At 43.0% G+C, this 22,293-nt stretch overlaps 1 protein-coding gene across 3 annotated transcripts in view; it reads right to left on the bottom strand.

Moving 5' to 3' along the window:
• The window catches only part of PDE8A (phosphodiesterase 8A), a 157,126-nt gene that overhangs the window by 35,920 nt on the left and 98,913 nt on the right, over positions 1-22,293 (bottom strand). For all 3 annotated transcript variants that reach the window (XM_004056705.5, XM_063698777.1, XM_055362805.2), the window contains exons 6-11: positions 19,688-19,776; positions 13,886-13,964; positions 12,120-12,257; positions 5,238-5,326; positions 3,212-3,263; positions 3,080-3,122 (exon numbers count right to left, since the gene is read on the bottom strand). In XM_004056705.5, the coding sequence (XP_004056753.1) occupies positions 3,080-3,122; positions 3,212-3,263; positions 5,238-5,326; positions 12,120-12,257; positions 13,886-13,964; positions 19,688-19,776 (490 nt within the window). The remainder of the gene's footprint in view (positions 1-3,079; positions 3,123-3,211; positions 3,264-5,237; positions 5,327-12,119; positions 12,258-13,885; positions 13,965-19,687; positions 19,777-22,293) is intronic.

Raw genomic sequence — 22,293 nt, 5'->3', positions numbered from 1 at the left:
CCCAGTTCTGCCATATCCCGGCTGCCCAACTCTAGGCTGTCTTTCAACTTTTTTCTTTTTTTAGACAGAGTCTTGCTGTCGCCCAGGCTGGAGTGCAGTGGCGCGATCTCAGCTCACTGCAGCCTCTGCCTCCTAGGTTCAAGCAATTCTCATGCCTCAGCCTCCCCTGTAGCTGGGACTACTGGCGCGTATCACCACACCCGGCTAATTTTTTGTATGTTTGGTACAGACAGGTTTTCACCACGTTGCCTAGGCTGGTCTCAAACTCCTGGGCTCAAGCGATCCACCTGCCTTGGCCTCCCAAAGTGCTACGATTAGAGGTGTGAGCCACCACACCTGGCTCATTGAACTTTTCTGAGCCTCAGTTTCTTCCTCTGTAATAAAGGAATATAAATAATAGTCATACCTACTTTACAGTGGTATTCTTTTTTTTTTTTTTGAGATGGAGTTTCACTCTTGTTGCCCAGGCTGGAGTACAATGGCATGATCTCGGCTCACCACAACCTCAGCCTCCCGGGTTCAAGTGATTCTCCTGCCTCAGCCTCCTGAGTAGCTGGGATGACAGGCATGCGCCACGACGCCTGGCTAATTTTGTATTTTAAGTAGAGACGAGGTTTCTCCATGTTGGTCAGGCTGCTCTCAAACTCCTGACCTCAGGTGATCTGCCTGCCTCAGCCTCCCAAAGTGGTGGGATTACAGGTGTGAGCCACTATGTCCAGCCCTATGGTACGCTTCTTAAGAGTTAAAAAAAAATGCTTATGACCGAGTAAAAGCCCCCTGTGAACTTGCAGTGTAGGACTCTCCATAACAGGCCCACACATGCTGCTTTCTACTCTGACTCCTCCAGCCCCTGCAATCTGGCTTCTGCCCTCGCCATTCTCCTGAAACTGCATGTCTGCAGGTCACACACGAGCTCTTGAATGCAAAGCACAAGTTTTTATCCATCTCTGGGTCCATATCCCCTTCCCTCCCTATGTGCGCTTCAGCCCTGACCAGTCTTGATGCTTCCCGTTCTCCCCGCCTTCAGCTTCAGCAACGCTCTCCAGACTCCCTCCTCCCTCTAACCCCTCTTTCCTGCTTCTGTTTCCTCCTTCTCTGGAAGTAGGTGGTCTCTAGGAATCCACCTCACCCCTCCTCTCCTTTTCTTGCTGTTCTCTTCCACTGTAACCTCAAAGTTTCCATTCCCCTTTACCATCCCTGGTTTCCATCACTTCCACATCTGTGCTACTTGCTAATGCTTGGCTGGCCAGAAACATTTTCATCTCTAGACCTAACCTCTTTGCAGAACACAGAAGCCAGCACTCAGCAGGTACTCAACAGAAATCTGTAGAATAAATGGGCAAAGGGGTGAACAAACAAACCCACCTGAATGCCCACCAGGACCTCACAGGTAGAGCTCTCCACATTCATCCTCCCCAGCCCTACTGCTACTCCCTGAATCTCCAGGCTCAGAAACAACCTTTTCAAGGACTTTCTTGCTTTTCTCTCTTTAGTCCCACACCATCATCACATCTGGCCTCTCTTCTCTCTTCCTACTGTCATCACCTTATTATTCCCTGGCCATTGTTTTCTTTCCTCTCGACCATGGCAATGCTGGTATTCTTCTCTCTGGTGTCTCCTTCCATGTAACCTTACATACATGCTCTAAGAGCTTCTCAAAGCTCAGATGTCATCACGCTGCTCCCTGACTCACAAATCCTCAGACTCCCACTGTCTACAGATGAAAATGGAAACTTCCCACCTAGCATTTAAGGATTCTTATTGACCCAAATACCTCTTTCCCCACTGACCTTTCATACAAGTCAAAATTTAGTACTTGCTTTTTCTGGAACATGCCCTGTACTTTCCCCCTTCTATGCCTGTTTTTATTGCTGGAATGCTTTCCCACTCACATTTCTTTTCTTATTCAAATCCACCTCTCCCTGTCTAGAAGACTACCCACTGCCCTTTCTCATTCCTGCGGATCACTTCTTATCACTTGCTGTGTTCCTTTGTGTCAATGTGTCTCTCTTCTTTTCAGACTAAATCTCTGATTGCTCCTGGGGCACCCATAAAAACTGTGCTTCAGAGCCCTAGTGTCAGTCCTCCTGGATTCAGGTGCTAGCTCTGCCACTTCCTAAATGGAGATCCTTGGGCAGATTACTTAAACTTTCATTTTCCTTACCTGTAAAGAGAATTTCACCTAAAAATGCTTACCTCCTTGAGTTATTCTAAGGCTTCATTAAAATAAGCTATACCTAAAGCACTTAGGACAGGTATCTTGTACACATTAAGTGCTCACAAAAATATGTAGTAAGTGTTTCTAGAATGAAAGAATGAACTGTTCTGGTAAGGCAGAAAGCATGTCACCAACAGCATGAAGGGAAGTCTTCTCCTTAGAGGCTCTTACAGACCACATGGGCAAGCAGAGCACACTACGCAGGCAAGGCAGGGTGGCACGCCAAGTGTCTACACAGACACTTGACGGAGCACCTCCTGCCTGAAGCTGGAGTGGCCCTTCACCATCCCAGCCCAGCCCCTTCATCTGTGAGGGCCAGAACAGGAAGTGGCTTGCTGAAGTCATGACACGTTTGAAGGAAACAGGTGACTCCAAACCAGGGAAATGCATTTGCAGTAAGAAAGCTATGGGGAAGAACAGATGGTGTCCAAGGCATGGTTAAGAAACACAGAGGTGAGGCAAGTGCGAGGGGCCTGGCTACCTCCCTGCAGGCTAGCAGTGGTAAGTGTCAGGACAGATGAAGACATCCCTGTTAAAGGACTGTGGGATAAACACTCAACCTCTTAAAGTATAAATCAGGTTATAAAACCACACTTCACATGAGTTCATGCATTTCAGTTGACCAGTTCTTTCCCTCGCAGGCTCAGAGACCCGCCCCAGGGCACCCGTCAGAAAGCTCACAAGCTCTCAAGTCCTCTGTACAAGTGACTCATAAGCCAGCCTGGGGAGTCAAGGAGAGAAATGTTGCCACAGTCTGAGGAAAATCCCACCATTACACCAGGCAAGCTAGTTAAAGATCTGTTTTTATTTTTTTTCTCCAAAAACTCAATGAACTCTAAGAATAAATACGGGGCACCGTACCTGTATGAGTGTCAGACTGAACACATTCAGATATTTTCTCAGCCTAAAAGTGAATTTTAAAAGCCATTAGTTCTGATTGCTGAAAATCTTGCTGGGGTGTTCCTGGGGCCCCGGGGGGCTCTCCTTACGTACCTTATTGTTGCCATTGCACACTCTGATAATGGACACATAGTGTCTAATTTTTCTGCAAGTAAAAAACAATGCATTATTTCTCTTCTGAGTCTCTAATTTGATGGATATGTCGTTAATTTTTCATTACGAAAATGGCACCTCCCTTTTGCAATACACAAAATGCTCTGAGAATATTTCTTCTTACTGTGACCAAGGCCACCAATAAATAAACAAGAGATCACAAACATCCTTTGGCGTCTCTGTACAAGTGACTTCAGTAATAATGACAAAATTCTTCCCAATTAATCATGAAACAATCAAACATACATATTTTTTAAAATGAACTGCATGTTAACCAACTGAGAGCCTTTAGTTCCTTAACATGTTTTTATTTTCACAACCCTTTACATTGATGCTTTTCTTCAAGTTCCAACAAACAATCTGCTCACAGTCACTGGTGGCCACAGCCACAGGCCACACTGGGAGTTGAGGTTCACACTGAACGTGGTTAGCTAGATGTCTAAAACAAAGCAACGAGGGCTTAGCTCAGAGGCTGCTGACTCTTCTCATTTATTTATTGTTCCTTCAGTTTTTTCACTTTTTCCCCTTGATAATCAAATCCCTATATACTTACCACAAAAAAATTGGAAAGGACATAAAAGGGCAAAGAATCAGAACAGAGAACCCACACAGATCCATCTCCCTGAGGCGATCACCAACTGGCAGCAAAGCCTGGTGACAAAGCACGTGAGCTGTGCAGTCAGTGCTGAGGTCTGCAGCCTGGCTGCGCCTCACGCTGGCAGCTGGACCCCTGGGCTAGAAACCTGACCTCTCTAAGCCTCAGTTTCCTCATCTGTAAAGTGGAGATGATCACAGTCCCAACCTCACAGGGCTGCAGTTAGGATGGAATGAAGTGGCATTTATCAGACACTGAGAACTGGCCAGGAAGGGAGGGGCTCAATTAAACAACAGCGGTTACTACAACTGCCACTGCCATACTTTCTCCTGTTCTTTTTTCCTTCTTTTCTTTACATGATTGAGATTAAACACTAGGTATCATTTTACATTTTACTTTTTGCATTTAACATTGTATCATAACCTTTCTCATATTTTTTTTTTTTCCTTTTGAGACAGTGTCTTACTTTGTTGCCCAGGCTGGAGTACAGTGGCATGATCATAGCTCACTGCAGCCTCGACCTCCCAAGATCAAGCGATCCTCCCACATCAGCCCCCTGAAGTAACTGATAGGTGTGTGTCACCACACCTAGCTAATTTTTACATTTTTTGTAGGGATGGGGGTCTCACTATATTGCTCAGGCGGATCCCAAACTCCTGGGCTCAAGGGATTTTCCCACCTTGGCCTCCCAAAGTGCTGGGATTACAGGCATGAGGCAATTTAATTTTCTATGATCATCATTTCTACTTTTTTTGGCCCTCATCTTAGAACCTGTGAATATGATCATCATTTCTAATGGCTGCAATATTTTAGGTGTTCTATAATTCATATTCATAATTTTCATCTTACCATATTATTTCTTTAAGATAGGTTTCTGAGATAAACTGTCTGAAAGTTTTAGGCTCCTGATATATACTGGTTTCCAATCTACAGTCACATCTGTTTTATATAGGAATGTCCATAACTGTTAGTATTTAAAATATTTTTATCTAATTTGATAGGTCTTTGCAGAAATAATACATAGCCTATCAAATTAGATAAAAAATCTTTTCAATATAGGGAGTCTACCAGTCAGTATTATCACACAACTTACTAAAGTGACATTCTGACTTTAACAAATACTTCAGTTTCTTGTGTATCCACGCAGCTTAAACAAGACTGCCCAGAGTATGTTGGCTCTGGGCTCTAAGTAGAGGGTCAGACTGTAGCCATGAGGAAGTCACCAAGGAAACACTATGCTGGAAGGCCATTCTGTGATGACACCTGACCTTGACACTTCTGTCAGCAGTCCTTAACTTAAATATTCAAAGCAAATCCTGCAATAACCCGAAACACTGTATGTTCATTGATGTACTTGTTTTTTCCACTTACCCTCCCTGTCCAATGACAGGTATTATCTTCACATTTTGTTGTATATTATCTCCGTTTTTCTTTTTGGCATAGTAAATTCCTTGCCACTCCTATAAATGGAATGTAAGCATCGTCATACTTTGTGTTGAAAACATAAACCCAAGAACATTTTCCACTTCAGTTCTGATTCACTTACATTGCTAAAGCAATTAAGATAAAAAATGATCCCAACCCCAAACTGATTTCAGGTAATAGGACAATTCTTTCTTAACTTCCAAAGTCCACCTCCTTCTGAGTTGCTGACAAAAGTCAGGTCACCATAGTCTAAGTGGTCATATATTTTCAGTGGCCATCTGCAGACAAGAGGGGTCCTGGACCCCCAAATAAAGGGCACTCCCCCTTACTTCCTCCTCTCATAACTCCCACCTGCTGAAGTGGAAGAGGGGGCTTAGCCTCTGCCCCTGTGTTTGGGAGGGGAAGAATAGCCAGACTGGGGGCCAGAAGGGACCATTATGTGGCCACTACCGGCTTCTGAGGTGAACTAAATGGCTTGAGGCCCTTCTGGGATGTGTGAAGGCTTCACCCCCTGCATATGGGGTGTGGAGGATGAGATAACAGCCAGGACCAAGCTCAAGTAAAACAAACGACGAGACCGCAAAACCCAGGGCTGAAATCACATTAGCTGTGCTCTCCTGATCAGACACAGAACGTGGGGATTCTTTCAGACAGGAAGTGCAGCCTGGGGAAAGAGGGCTACACAGAACAAGACGACAGCAAGAGAACTGGGCTGTGGTGACTCCCTTTATCTTGGGGTGGTAGGGAAAGCCAGGATGGAGCTGGGTTTTGTCACCATCCTAAAATGTTATGAATTCCTCCAAGAAAATCACCAAGGCCCTTAAGCTATGGAAATCCCTAAAACCCACAACAGGACACTGAACCCCTAGGGTATTCCATAACCTTTCTTAGCCTTCCAGAGTCCCTCAGGACCTAGAGTTGACCCAGGCTGGGTGTTAAGCACCATGGCAGCCTTGTTGGCTTAGCTGAGGTTTGCTATCCAGAGCCCTACTCCAGGTCAATTCTGAAATATTCTTGTTTGGTACATGGCAACCTGCATCCAAATACCAATGATAAGAGCTCATCTTCAGACTCCTCTGGGAAAGCAGATCAAAAAGAAGCCACAATACTCCGACAGAATCAAAGGATGATTACTGATGCTTACTGATATAATTCTGAAAACAATGGGCACCAAAAAAGGGCTATATCAAAAAACAGCCAGAAAGCCCAGCTGAGTCCTTAGGTCACACTGGAGTAGAAGGGAGGTATGGGCCTTGGTACAGTTCTGAGGGGGAGCTCAGCCCACAGGACGAGGCTTGTAGTCCAAAACCACCAAGGACTAAACAGGGTTCCCTAGGCAGAAATAAGTGGGTTGTCCTCCATGTCCACAACTTGCATGTCTACCTTAGAAGGAAGGCTTCAGCAGACAGGTCTAAGGGTTACTTCTAAAGCTCACTATCAAGGGGAATATGGGAAATTAATTGTGACATTTGCAAAACTGTGAATATACTAAGAACCACCAAATAGTATACTTTCTTTATCTTTTGAGACAGGTTCTCGCCATTCACCCAGGCTGGAGTGCAGTGGCACAACCACGGCTTGTTGCAGCCTCAACCTCCCAGGCTCAAGTGATCCTCCTACCTCAGCCTCCCAAGTAGCTGGGACCACAGGCACATACCACCATGCCCAGCTATCAAATAGTATACTTTCAATGGGTGACTTGTACGGCATAGAAATTACATCTCAATAAAGCTGTTACATTAAAAAAAAGAGAGAGAAAAAAATTACAGGGACCAATTCAATCAGTCAGCATTTAAAAAAATATATTCAGGCCAGGCACAGTGGCTCACGCCTGTGATCCCAGCACTTTGGGAGGCTGAGGCGAGTGGATCACGAGGTCAAGAGATTGAGACCACTCTGGCCAACGTGGTGAAACCCTGTCTCTACTAAAAATACAAAAAATTAGCTGGGTGTGGTGGCATGTGCCTGTAGTCCCAGCTACTCGGGAGGCTGAGGCAGGAGAATCGCTTGAACCTGGGAGGCAGAGGTTGCAGTGAGCAGCCTGGTGACAGAGCGAGACTCCGTCTCAAAAAAAAAAAAAAAAAACATATATATATATAAAAAAAAAAAAAATATATATATATATATATATAATATATATTCAGGATCTTCTTGTCCTTTCTGAATAGACTTGGGTGACTGAGCGATCCCAAGTCAAGGCTAACAGGCCATTCCAGCCAAAGTTCCACAGTCCATCTAAAGGAGTAGGACAATTTAGGCAATGGCTTGGCTAGGGTAACAGAGTCAATAAGTTTTCCAGTCACCAGTGGAAACAAAAAATATTTACTTACATAAATATCATATAAGATTTAGTTCCAGCTGGGCACAGTGGCTCACGCCTGTAATCCCAGCACTTCTGGAGGCCGAGGCAGGCAGATCACGAGGTCAGGAGTTTGAGAGACCAGCCTGGCCAACATGGTGAAACCTCGTATCTGCTAAAAGTACAAAAATTAGCCAGGCGTGGTGGTAGGTGCCTGTAATCCCAGCTACTCAGGAGGCTGGGGCAGGAGAATTGCTTCAACCCGAGAGGCAGAGGTTGCAGTGAGCCGATATCACGCCACTGCACTCCAGTCTGGGCAACAGAGTGAGACTCTGTCTCGAGGAAAAAAATATATATATATTTAGTTCCTGAGAATAATAATAGTACTACCTTAGAATACTACCATGAAGATTAGGTTGGGTAATTCACATAAACTCTTAGCAAAGTCCTGACATAACAGTAAACATTCAGTAAATGAGCTGGTTTGGGTGCAGGTGGTTTGCACAGGCCTCTTTCTTCAGGCCAAGCTCCCCTCAGAACAGGAGTAAGACTATTACCTCCCTTCTGTCTGCTACAAGCTATACACCAAGCTATTGATGCAGTCCCTCTTGGCACCTGCTGTCTTGAGAATTAAATCATCATCATCCAGCCATCCTATCCCCAGGGTGAGCACAGTGTGTGCACATGATAAACTGTCAAAGAACACTTGGGGCTTTTGTTACTGAATGGGAAAGGTAGGCTGAGGTTCAACTATAGAATCCTGGCAGCCAAGCTGAGGACTATGAGCTCTATGCTGAGGAAGCAACATGACAAAATGATGACTCAGTAAGACTAATCAGGCAGTAGTGTATGGTGGACCGAGTGGAGATGGAGGATTCTGGACAAGGAGACAGAGTTACACACTGTAACTCCAGAGTGTGGGAAGAAGGCCCTGAGCAAGGTCAGGCCCAGGCAATGGACCCTCAAAACAGGGGTTTAACAGCCATCAATGCTTGTGGATTTGATGGAGGGGACCAACGGGCAGGAAGGGATCAAAACCATTTCAGGAATCTAAGTCAAAGCAACTGTGAGGTAGGTTCATGAGCAGAGACAGCAGGAGTTGCAAGAGACATTGGGTTTTTGGGAGATGAGAGAAAACCATTGCTAGACAATTAAGATGATAGTAGGATGCTGAACCAGACCTTGGAAAAGAGGCTGACACTAAAACCAGAGAAGTGTGAGATTTCTACACAGAGCAGAAAAGATACTTCAACAACAAAGGAACATTCTGAGGGACAACAGTAGGGGGCAAAGGCCAGAGTTCTGGTAAATCTGGGAGGAAATGGAAGAAGAGTAGGAAAAGGGGAGACAGTGAGAGGAAAGCAAAGGCACAGGAGCTAATGACGGTAAAAGTTTTGAAATGCTGAAGAGTTCTGCAGCTGCACATCATCATCATAGGCATCGAAGTAGCCACCATTTACTTGGTACCCATTAAATGACAAAAGAAGAACACACAGTTTCTGAGGGAGGGAAAAAAAAAAATCAAGATTTTTAAAAGAGACCAAGCATGGTGGCTCACGTCTGTAATCCCAGTACTTTGGGAAGCTGAGGGAGTAGGACTGCTTGAGCCTAGGAGTTTGAGACCAGCCTGGGCAACACAGTGAGACCCCATTTCTAAAAAATATGTTTAAAAAATTAGCCAGGTGTGATGGTAGACACCTGTGGTCCCAGCTACTTGGGAGGCTGAAGTGGGAAAATCGCTTGAGCCTGGGAGATCAAGGCTGCAGTGAGCCAAGATCGTGCCACCGCACTCCAGCCTGGGTGACAGATCAAGTCCATGTCTCAAGAAAAAAAAAAAAAGATCTCTAAAAGAGAATTGACAATATAAAGTTTAGGTATCTGAGAAGATGGGAGACTATGGGTTCTAAAGCCCTGATAGACAAGTCTTGGGGAAGAAGAAAAAAGAGAAGAGTCAGGTGGATATACATATAGGATGCAAAGAAGCCTAAGTGCGGGGGCTGGAAATCAACATACCTGTTATTTGTACCCAAAAGAGGAGCCACTGACAACAATGGGCAGCAGGGTTTGTGGAGATGGAAAATGTTTATAATATTCCCTGCTTGAACATCAGCAAAATTTCTCTTCTGCCCCAAGAAGGTCCAACTTCAATATCCAACACCTAGCATCTGACACTCCAAGGTCCCAACTCCTAGCCATCTGGCCATTTCCCAAGTCTCCATTCTGCAATGTTGGTCTCCAGCAGATGCCTGAATTCCCCCTCCTGATCACAGTGCCACTGTTCCATAAGGCCTGCTGACCCCTCAACAAGCCCTGTTCCCCGGAGATGGAATTATGGATTCTTTCACCTCAAAACACAGGCCAGCTCAGCGGCCTGCCCTGCTGCCATGTTGCCCATAGACCAGCAGGTTCCTGACAAAGGACAAAGGTTGCTTTTCCATGCTCCCCAAAAACTGTGAAAAACAAAACAAATACCCAGGCTCTTTTTAGAAATAAAGCAGTACAGGCCAGCTGCAGTGGCTCACACCTGTAATCCCAAAACTTTGGGTGGCCGATTATCGGACTGCTTGAGCCCAGGAGTTCGAGACCAACCTGGACAACATACAGAGACCCCGTCTCTACAAATAATTAAAAAATTAGGCATGACGGCATGTGCCCGTGGTCCCAGGAACTCAGGAGGCTGAGGTGGGAGGACTGCCTGAGCCCAGGAGGTCAAGGCTGTTGCACCTCTGCATTCCGGCTTGGGTGACAGAATGAGACCCTGTCTCAAGAAAAAAAAAAAAAAAAAAAGGAAAGCAGTATAGGGGTCAATAATCTGATGATGTTTCCTATTCTTTGCTCACAATAAGTATAATTTTAGAGAGCAGGTCTCTTGCTATTCAAGTTTGAGGGCTTTTGTTACCTGGTGCCCAAGAGCACAACCCCAGCAAAGGTGAGACACAGTTCACACAGAACTGGATGGAGCCCAGCACTTATAGCACATCCCTTCCTTACCTCTACTTGCCTCCTCAGTGAGAGGGACATGGAATGCCTCAATGGAAGTTCTGCCACGTCAAGGTGTACAAGGCCCATCCTGGTTCATACCCAGTTGAACCTCACAACAAAACCACTGGCTCATCCAGTAGCAGCAAGGAACCTAAATGCCAGGATTGAGGTGGTCATGGTAACGCCCCCACCATGGCTGCTGTGGTCTCGGATGACTGCTGCTCTGTGGCCTCCTTCTGAGTATGCTCTTCTCAACCACGGAAAGGAATACTTGCCCTCACCTACATGGTGCACCTGAGCACCTGAGGGTCTCTTCATCCATCTCAGCCTTCATACCTCTCTTTCTAGAGGACCTTCCACTCCCTCTAGTAAAAAAACGAAACGAAACAAAAAAAAAAAAACAACAAAAAAACATCCTTGACAGAAAAGTTGAAGGCAAAATAGAGCAGTGCCTACTTTTGTCATTCCCCTGGCAGGGCTTCACTGGGCCCCTGCAGCTGGCCTATTATTTCCTTGTTCTTACTTCAAGGCAATGTTGTGTGCTCAGAGGCATAGAAAAGGCAAGAAAAACAGGCTCATTCATGGTGTCTTCATGGGGTCCAAGATGAGCGGAGTATAAGCTTTGCACAGCACCCTGCCCCTGTGGTAAGCTGCTGTTTTGTGCTACAAGATAGGAACTAGCCAAATGCCATAGGGGAGACAGTATCACTTCCATCAGTGCCTCCACAGAGCAGGCTGCACAAGTCACCAATTTTTCAAATGTTTGAAATAATCAGATTAATAGTCTCTACCCAACTTCCAAAAGCAAAAAAAAAAAAAAAAAAAAAGTCCGGCAGAAAGGACCATGAATGATTGTGAAAAGCAGTAGCCTTTTCCTTCTCATCATATTTTAAAATCTGTCACAGTGAGGCACTATCAGAAGCTGTGGTTCAGAGAAATAACCTTTCAGACTGAGCCTGCCTTTCTTCTGCCTGTTCCTTCAGCACCATGATTATGTGACTTCTTACATTATTGAATAATAGTTACTTTTATTTGTCTGTTTCCAACCCTTGAATATGAGCTCTCTAAGGCAGGAATTTTTGTTTTGCTCTTCTTTCCATACCAGAATCTAGCACAGTGTCTGGCTAATAGAAGGCATTTTTAAAATGCTCAATGAATTAACGAGGCTTGGAGAAATCTTGGGCTCAGATGTTTTCTGAGAATGTGTTGCCTTACTGGCAATTCTTTACCCAGAACCATTTGCCAACATCTACAACTAAGAAGACCAATTATTAGAAAAATCAAGTTATTAACTTACTACAAAGATAAAAACAATGATTGTTACGTGTCAATTCAAGTTACTTTGCTTATTGGCTAATCATATTATATATTTTCTTGGCCCCAGTTTCCTCACCTGCAAAATGGATATAACAGGGATAACACTCCCTATACTTCCCTGGGCTGCTGGGAGGAGTAAGATTAAGATTACCTGGTAGTACTCAATGAACACTAAGTCTTCCTTCTCTCTGTGTTGTGAAAGTTAAAAAAGGTACTGACCTCTTACTTACCTTGCCTATCCTGATGCATGAATTTATAGTATCGAGCAAGTCAGCCTTTTTTTCATTTATAGGCACTTCTCCTAACTCCTTCCCTATTAATTCACCTGACTGATAGCCCATTGTTGTTTCAAATGCAGGATTTGCATACTGAAGGGAGACAAAAGAAAAAACATAAAGTGAATTAAAAGTCATTTTGAAAAAGAGGACAATCAAAGGTCTTCGACCTAAGCCCTTCAGGTTTTTCCCCAGAAAAAGCTCAGGAGCCTGGACCTCACCGTGGCAGTTCTGAAGCCATAAGCACATAACCCACGAAGAATTCTGGAGCCCAGACGAGCTTCTGCTGGGTGATACCCGGCTGGGCTTTCTGCTATGTTCTCCTGAGGCTCCAGGAGGGCAGCAGGCCCACTCCCACTTCAACAGGGGCAGAGGAAGGGATGTGCACAGGGCCAAACCAGGAGCTGCTACAACAGGGCTGTTTAGATGGGGGTGGGGGTGGGGGGATGATGGAACAAAGCACCAGGTAGAGTGCAAAACACTCAGGCTGTCCTCCCCCTCCACACATTGACCTCAGCAAGTCACTTAATCCCTCTGAGACTCTTATCCGGATATGGGAATGAAACAGTTCTCTTGTCTCTTTCATATGGTTCGAATAAATGATGTGTATGGAAAGCAGGCTATGAACTAGGAAGTAATTACAAATGTAAGGCTTTATGGTTAAGTTTCAGATATGACTGTAAGATAAGCAGAAAATACATGGGAAAACTGTGCACGTGCTAATGATGATGATGATAAAACAATAATTGATACTATCTGTCAGGGTCCGTTTTCCTCACTGGGCACTATAGTAAACACTTCACATACATTAACTCATTTAGTCCTCATGACATCCTTACAAAAGGCAGGCTGTTGTTCTTACTAATATTATTTCCATTTCCACAGATGAGAAAGCAGAGTCAGCTGGATTAAACAACTTGCCCAAAGTTGTTCAGCTGAAGCAGGATGGAGCCCAGGCCCGTCTGACACCAAAGCCTGTGCCCTCAAACACTGGCCCACGCTGCCTTTCAGGGCACCAACTCAAAGTCAATACCATCACCTCTTCAACAAGGAAGTCACAAGTCATACTAAAGTGAAAGACTGGAGAGCCCAGAAGTAAGAAAGACTGGAGAGCTCCAAAGTGGAGCTAATTCTCAGACAAAATGAACGTCTTTTTCTGGTGCAACTCCCTTTTTTGCTGTTACCTGAAAACATTAAGCTATGGTGCCTTAAGTCACTCATATAAACCCACTTTGCTAATAATGTGTAATTTATTCAGTACTTACTAGGTATGTTATTTCTGAAACTTTTAGTTGTTTCTAGTATATTTCTGTAAGTGCAAATTATCTTCAAAAACAGTGAGAAAGGTGAAAGACTTGTACTCGCAGACCTTATGGTCAGGGCATTCCCCTTCATACAACAGCACTACCCCCAAGCCCCCAGCAATCATCCTTTTCAGTGAGTCTCTCCTTGTTAAATAAACAAACTAGTGGAAATAATGAATGCAAATGTGGCATTTCTACAGGCATTTTCTAGCACCTTAATTATTAGTATGTTTTCTAATCTATAGAGAGCTTATTTTAAATTACATATTTGATTTTGTTCTGATAATCCTCGAAGGAAAAACTGGTCTCCTGAACTTCAAAAAGAAAAAAAAAAAATCATATTGGAGAGGTTCAATCCTAAAAGTTGGAAAAAGCAAAACAAGAAATCCAGAAAGACAGATTTCCAAAATAACAAACCTGTATAAAACGGTCTTCGCTTGTAATTTCAATTGCATCTTCACTGTTTTCTAATGCAGTGAATACTGAGTTACAAGCCCTTTATGAGTAAACAAAAAAAGGAATGATTAATGTAAATACTACAAAATAAAATCTTGGGTTATTACATTATTTAAATGTATTTTTTGTCTCATTTATAAGGAAGGGAGAAAATATTTTAAAACATAAAAAGAAATAAACACCCCGCTGCAAGCCCCTCCACTGGAATCATCACTATGTACACACTGTGGTATCTTTCCTTCCAATGTGAAGGAAAGACACATTGGGCCAGTGAGCCAGGGTGGCCACATACCACGGTCAAATCACAGCTCTTCAGCAGCTGTGGGACCCTGGGCAAGTGACTGAACCCCATCAAGCCTTCCCTTTCACCACCTTAGAGTCTTCATGAAGACTAAATAAGAGAATAGAGTCAAGAATACCGCACAGAGCCTGGCAAAGAGAAGGCAATCATTTCTACCTATTATTTTAAACAAATTATTTTCACAAAATTGAGGGCATCTGGAATGACTAGCTTTGCTTCCTGCTTTCTTCACTTGGCCTTCTTCTGTGAGCATTTTCTCACATCCTTCGTGTTTGAAAACATTTTTAAAATTATACAAGTGACAATGTTTATTGAAAAAAATTAGAAAATAAACATTAACAAAAATAAGTGGAACACTATATCACACCCACTTGAATAATAAAAAAGACAGTCGATAACATGTATTAGTGAGGAACCCTCCTACACTGCTGGTGGGAATGTAAAAAAGTGCAGCCCCTTTTTGGGAAACAGCCCCATTATGTCCACACAAAAACTTATACACAAATGTTCATAGCAGTATTACTCAGAAAAGCCAAAAAATGGAAAAAACCCAAATGTCCATCAACTGATGAATGGATAAACAAAATGTGGTATATCCATGCAATGGAATGTTATGCAGACATAAAAGGACATGAAGTCTTGATATATGCCGTTAACATGAATGAACCTTGAAAACCGTAAGCCAGTCACAAGGATCACACAGTGTATGAAATGTCCAGAATACGCAAATCTGCAGAGATAGAAAGTAGATTGGGCTGGGGGTAGTGGCTCATGCCTCTAATCCCAACACTTTGGGAGGCTGAGGCGGGTAGATCACCTGAGGTCAGCAGTTCAAGACCAGCCTGGCCAACATGGTGAAACCCCGTCTCTACTAAAAATACAAAAAAAAAGATTAGCAGGGCATGGTGGCAGGCGCCTGTAATCCCAGCTACTTCAGGAACCTGAGGCAGGAGAATCTCTTGAACCCAGGAAGCAGAGGTTGCAGTGAGCCGAGATTGCATCACTGCACTCCAGCCTGGGCTGGGGATAATAAAAATGTTCTAAAATTGTGATGACTGAAGCACAACTCTATGAATATACTAAAATCCTTTGACTATACCTTAATAAGGCTGTTTAAAAATAATAAGATCAAATAACCTGAAATCCCAATACCTAGACATCTCAACATTCTATTTTATAGAAAAAAATCTAATTATTTTCAATAAGCATTGAAAAATGTTCTAGGCATTAACTTGTACAAATGCATATGTAATATGTATACAAAAACAAGATCATACTCTACAGTTTTATAATCTGCTTTTCTCACTGGCATACTATACATTAATCTTTCCATATCAATAATTTTAATTCTTTATCATCACTTTAAATAACTATATAATATTCTAAGATTATATTATGATTTATTCAATAAATCCCCTATGACTAGACATTTAGGTTGCTTCCAGGTTTTTTCCTTGTATAAGTAATCTCCCAAAGAATGATTTTAAGATTCTCTGGCCTCAGAAGATGAAAAAAAAGAAAACTGCCTGCTTATAAAGTGCAGAGATACTACTAAGTAAACTCTAAAAATAACAATGCTGGCCAGGCACGGTGGATCACACCTGTAATGCCAGCACTCTGGGAGGCAGAAGTAGGCAGATCACTTGAGTCCAGGTGTTCAAGACCAGCTGGGCAACATGGCAAAACCCTGTCTCTACAAAAAATAAAAAATTAGCTGTCCTGGTGGTATACATCTGTAGTCCTAGCTACTTGAGAAGCTGAGGTGGGAGGACTGCTTGAGCCCAAGAGGTCAAGGATGCAGTGAGCAGTGATCACACAACTGCACTCCAGCCCAGGCAACAGAGTGAGACCCTGTCTCTAAATAAGTAAATTAAAAAAAAAATGCCTTTACATTATTGCTGGTATTACTAAACTGTCTCACTAAAGACAATAGCTTAGCCAATAAAAATTAGCTCATTTTTAGCATGTAAAAAAAACCAGGAGATAATATGTAAATTATAGCTCAATAAAGTTGTTATTTAAAAAAAAAAAGCAAAAAACATGCTGGGCGTGGTGGCTCACACCTGTAATCCTAGCACTAGTCAGAGTTTGAGACCGGCCTGACCAACATGGTGAAACCCCGTATCTACTAAAAAATACAATAACAACAAAAAATTAGCCAGACCTGGTGGCACGTACCTCTGTAATACCAGCTACTTGGGAGGCTGAGGCAGGAGAATCGCTTGAACCTGGGAGGTGAAGGTTGCAGTGCGCAGAGATCATGCCACTGCACTCCAGCCTGGGCAACGGAGTGAGACTCTGTCTCAAAAAATAAAAAAATAAAAAATAAAAAAAGCAAAAAACAGTAAGAAGTTCTCACCTCCAATATAACAAGCTTGGAGGAGATGGATCTGTGAGAAGCCCTATTGGGTTTTATCATACTTTTTTTTAACTTTCGCAGATACGGTAAATAAAAAAATGTTAAATCATTTGCATGTCTTTATTAGTGAGGTTGAACATCTTTTCACATTTATTGGCCATTAATATCTCTTGTGAACCACTTGAACATGTCTTTTAATATTTTTCTAATTTTTAATTGATCATTTTTCAATTGATTAATCAAAGCTCTTCATGTATTTATTAGGATATTAACCTAATGTCTGTCCTATATGTTACAAACATATTTTTCCCAGTTAGTCATTTGTCTAAATTTTAAACATTATTTAAGGTTTATTTTAACTGTAGATAAGCTTAACATTTTTATGTTGTCTAATCTGATTATCTTCCTTTATAAAATGTGGCTTTTATAAGTGTTAGTTTATAATGATTTCGTCATCCAATTATGTATGTCCACTTTTATTTTTTAGTACTAACGTAGCCCTACTTTTTCACATTTAAGTCTTTAATTCATTGGAGTTCATTTTGCGGGTAGGACATGAGATTGGAACGTAGCTTAACTTTCTTTCCAGCTAGTCAACCAACTATCACAACTCTAGTCACTGAAAAGTCCACTTTTTCCCATGTTGATTTAAAATGCCATGTAATCATATGCTAAATTCTTTTTTTTTTTTTTTTTACTTTTTGAGATGGAGTTTTGCTCTTGTTGCCCAGGCTGGAGTGCAGCGGCTCAATCTCAGCTCACTGCACCTTCGCCTCCCGGGTTCCAGTGATTATCCTGCCTCAGCCTCCCAAGTAGCTGGGATGACAGGCATGCGCCACCACGCCCAGCTAATTTTTTGTATTTTTTTAGTAGAGGCGGGGTTTCATCATGTTGGCCAGGCTGGTCTCGAACTCCTGACCTCAGGTGATCCACCCACCTCAGCCTCCCAAAGTGCAGGGATTACAGGTGTGAGCCACCCTGCCCAGCCGATCATATACTAAATTCTTAAATATATCCAAGTCTGTTTTTTTTTTTTTTTTGAGACAGAGTCTTGCTCTTGTTGCCCAGGCTGGAGTGCAATGGCACGATCTCAGCTCACTGCAACCTCCGCCTCCCAGGTTCAAGCGATTCTGTCTCAGCCTCCTGAGTAGCTGGGATTACAGGTGCTCACCACCACGCCCAGCTAATTTTAGTATTTTTAGTAGAGACAGGGTTTCGCCATGTTGGCCAGGCTTGTCTCGAACTCCTGACCTCGTGATCCGCCCGCCTCAGCCTCCCAAAGTGGTGGGATTACAGGCATGAGCCACCGTGCCCGGCCTGTTTCTGGTTTTTATATTCTAGTTTACCAATCTAGCAGTAACACCCCTGCTTGTTACAGCTTTTTAGTGCATTTTAGTATCTGACAGAACAAGACTCTATTTCTCCCAATTCTCTAGCCTCACATTTCCTTTCCCTTTATATTTTTATATCTCCTTGTATAATAGACATCATAATTTGGCTGCCAGCTGGAGCACAGAGAACAAAGCAGGGCATGATGGGAGATGAGGACAGAGAGGTAAGCAGTGTACAGACCATGGAGACCCTTGTAGGCTACATTTTAGAGTTTGGACTTCATCTTGAAGGCAGTGGGTGCCTATCTGGGGCGTCATAGAACAGGAACACAAATGGAATTGTGTTACGTCTGTGCGGAGAATGAAGAAGGAGTCAAGACTAGACATAGGGAGACTAACTGGTGGTTTCAATAATCCAGGTAAAAAGAGAGGGACCTAGACTAAGAGTAGCAGTAGAGATGAAGATTAAGTGGACAGATTCCAAAAATTAGTAAGATCAATTGGACTTGGTCAGTGACTGGATTTAGGGATGTATGTAGAAGAGACAGGGGTTTTAGTTTAGGACCACAAGGTAGATGACAGCTAAGGTATACAGGAGGAAAAGGTTTGAGGTTACAGTCAGATTTAGAGATGGGAGAAAGAATGAACGCAGTTTCGAAAATGCAGATTTCAGTTTAAAGGACTATTTTTGCCATTTGCTGCTTACAAGATCTTGGGTGTAAGTCAGTTAACTTCCTTGGGTCTCAGTTTCTGATTCTTGATTGGATAAAATAAGCTCCAACATCACCTACTGCTCCAAAATTCTACTCTCCTCTGAGAGAGGGTAGTAGCCTAATTCACTGTGGGAGTGCTGCAGCCAGGCTGAGATGACCCAGGAGTGGGAAAAAAGCAGGCCCAAGGGCAACCATCTACCTTAAGTTTCCTTGCAAAATCTAGCAGCGTAAAAATCTCTTTTGTATACCACACCAGCCTTCAAACACCTCTGCTCAGCGGCACTTCTCTGCTAACTCACACTCTGACCGCTAATCATTCATTTCATCTTGTCTATAAAGTACCTATCTTCCCTACACGCGGAACCCTGTACTGGTCCTTATTAATCTTGGCACTCTCATTCCGATCCCCTTTGACTGTCTTGGGCACATACAAATGAAATGATCCAATTCTCTCTTTGATCCCTAGTGAAGGAAATGTTAAAGAATAGTTGAACACCCAAGGAAGAAACCTAAAATGATAGGAAGCTGCTGACTTTATTTTTCTTTTGTCAAGCTGATAAAATCATATTAATTTTTCTGCTTTTCTTACTCTACAAAGAATGAGGCCTCTACTCATTTCACTTAAAAAAAAAAAAAACAACCAAAAAACCCTGTTTATCAAGAGCAGATAAAATGCTTATTGTAGAGAAGAAAAAAATGTCACCTACCAGAGATAACTAATGTTAATACATTGGGGGGTTGTATACTAAAACCGTTTTTTCCCCCTTAGAAAACAAAACAGATAATCCAGCATATGCAGTTTGTATTCTGCTTTTTAAACTTACTATTATTTGGGGGCTCCATCTTTAAATGTGAGTCTCTAATCACTAAAATGACCCCTTATTAGACATCCAGGCAGACTCCAGAAAGTCTGTACGAGGGGAGTTGCCACTCCATTCTCTCCAATCCCATTTCTGCAAGAGGCCATTTATGGCTCAAAAGTAATCCCCACAACCAAAGTTCTCACTTGCCATGCTTCCCTGTGTGGCCTGGAGGGCTTTCCAGAAGTGGTAGAATTACCTGAGTTTCAGTTGTGATCGCACCTCTCCAAACTCCAGCTGGAGCAGTTCATTGTAGCAGGCCATAATGTTGGGGTTTTCTACATACCTCTACAAACAGAAAGAGGAATTTTGTGGATAAACAAAAGTGCTTCTTTATTTGTGCCAATAAAATAACTCTTTAAACAAACTTCTCAACTTGGCAACTGAAATCTAAAAAATACTTTATCATTAATGATGAACAGAAGGTAAGAGAGAAACTTTATGGGCACCAAATTAGCTTTTAAAAAAATAGCGTTTAAGAATGCTTTTCCTTCTATCATTTAGTAGCCTTTCATTTTAAAAAAAAATGCTTTTCTTTCAGCGTCTTCCGTTAAGAGCATTTTGGTTGTTTTCATGTCACTGACAAAGCAAGGCTAGAACATGTGGAGGAGGAAATTTATTAACTAAAGTCCTACTTATATTAGGCTTTCAGAGTATATTCAAGAACAGTATTTGGTCCTCTTTAAAGTCATGTAAGTTTACAATAAGCGAAAATATACTTGCATTTCTATTTGCACCTGTATTTCACAGGGGGAACCCCAACATGGGCTACATTTTCCTGAAGTAACCTCCAACAGTGGCTCAGTGAAGCCAACAGATGATTATCTTCCACAGCAGAGGCACTGGCAGAAGCCATGGATGGATTTGCCCAGTGTCTCTTATAGCCGTAGACATTAAGTATTTTGTATAACCTTTACATAGTGGAAATATCTCACGACAAAGTGAATTACATAGTTCTGAGAAGATGGACCCATTCCACCATCAAATTAAATACTCCATAAAGACATCTTAGCAGCCACTGTGTTCTGTCATATAGTTCTATTCAGATGTAAAAATATTTGTGAACATTACTCCCCCATTTCTAAAGAGCTCCTTGCTTTTTACCTGCACAATAAGTGGACAATACTCTACCTGGCTGAAGAGGAAGCTGATGCCTAAGAGGCAAAGCCTCTGCATATCACTATCTATAAGCCCCAGCCAGACCAATCTGGGACAGGGGTCCCCTTGAAGAGTTCCTTCTACTACCACGGTGAACGCAAATGACCCGTCTGAACTGTGATCAGGGTCTTGTCTGGGTGTCAAGCAACCTAAAAATCTAGCCCTTGGTTCGTGCCTTAAAAGCTGTATGATTGTATATGAGGCACCTAACATTCCTGAGCCTGCTTCCTCAACTGTAAAGCAAGAAAAATAATACTGTTCCTACCCAATGAAGGTCACCGAGAATAAAAAGACATGATGGGAGCAAGCATTTTAAGTACAAACTGCTGCATAAATGTAAAGAACAGCTACTGTCACCCCCACAGGGGAAGGCAAGACCTGTTGACCAGAAGCATGATAAACCTTATACCTATAGGCCAAAACAGAGCCCCTTTCTTACCCAGAGGTCTGACAGAGGTGACATGCCTGCCAGCTCCCACCGACTGAGAAGGGAGGAGTATGCTAGACCTGCTGTCCACACCTCCATCAGCCAAGACCCCATGGGAACACCCAAAAACACTGGACAGGAACCCACTTCTGATTGGGCAGGGACAGGGAAAAGAGATTTCTTGACATAGTGCTTGTGCCACTCCAGGAGACATGGAATCGGGGCCTTGAGATAGACAGGGGTCCTCAGTTCCTCTGCAGGTAAGATCCTGGGATGTGAGGGCTGTGGAGGGAATGTGTATTTATCCAGTTCCACAAATGGATTCCCATGCATGCAATCAGACTTTTTACTTGGTCTGAATGTTATGTATCCACCAAACTTTTTTACCCCAAAGGCAGAAATCAAGGTAAAAAAAACTAGCATGTGACCAAATGTACAGCATCTTGCTCCTGTTTGCCCCCTCCCTCAAAACTTGTGTTTTGCTATGCGTGTTTAAACACTGTTCTCTTTATCTAAACATCTCATCTTTCCTGCCCCTTGCCAACTTTTGTTTCTGTCCCAAGGATCCCACAGGGCATGGAGGGTGAAGAATCAGGTCCAGGGATCCTCAGAAAGCAAGCTTATTCCCTCTGCTTAAACAGCGGTTAGTCTCCTCTCCCTTAACCTTCTTCCATGAAAGGGGCTGGGACTACAAAATCTACAGACTTCTAAGCTAACTTAACCTCACTTTCTCCAAAGCATATCACACCCATGGCTAGGACCTGAGCCCATCTTTGCTAGGTCTCTCCCAGTGGTTCTCAACTCTCAGCTGCATATTAGAATTATCTGCAATTTGAAAAAACACCAGCATGCAGGCCCCTCCCCAGACCAACTGAAACAGACTCTCTAGGGATGTTATTCAGGTGATTCTAATGTGCACCCAGCAGTGAGTCTACCGACTCAATGGCCAAATCCAATTGAGGAAGCTAGCAGGTCCTCCACCTACTTTTCAATCCTGAATCATGGCTAAAACACAAAATAGCTCATGCCCTTTCCTATCCCCCATCCCCTGTACCAGAGATACCATTACGGTGTTAGCTTTCAGATTCAAGCCTTGGCACCACCACCTACAGCCATGACTGGGAGAATCCCCTTCCTCTAGGTCTAACTCTTCTTCTCAGTAACCTGAGCATCCTTTTGTCACACAAAAGTAAGAGACTCTGGATGAGATTAGTTAGCAC

This window comes from Gorilla gorilla, chromosome 16 (genome assembly GCF_029281585.2).
Source record: "Gorilla gorilla gorilla isolate KB3781 chromosome 16, NHGRI_mGorGor1-v2.1_pri, whole genome shotgun sequence".
NCBI classification, from domain to species: Eukaryota; Metazoa; Chordata; class Mammalia; order Primates; family Hominidae; genus Gorilla; species Gorilla gorilla.
The sequence above is the reverse complement of the archived record's forward strand: the minus strand, read 5'-3'. Positions and strand labels throughout refer to the sequence as shown.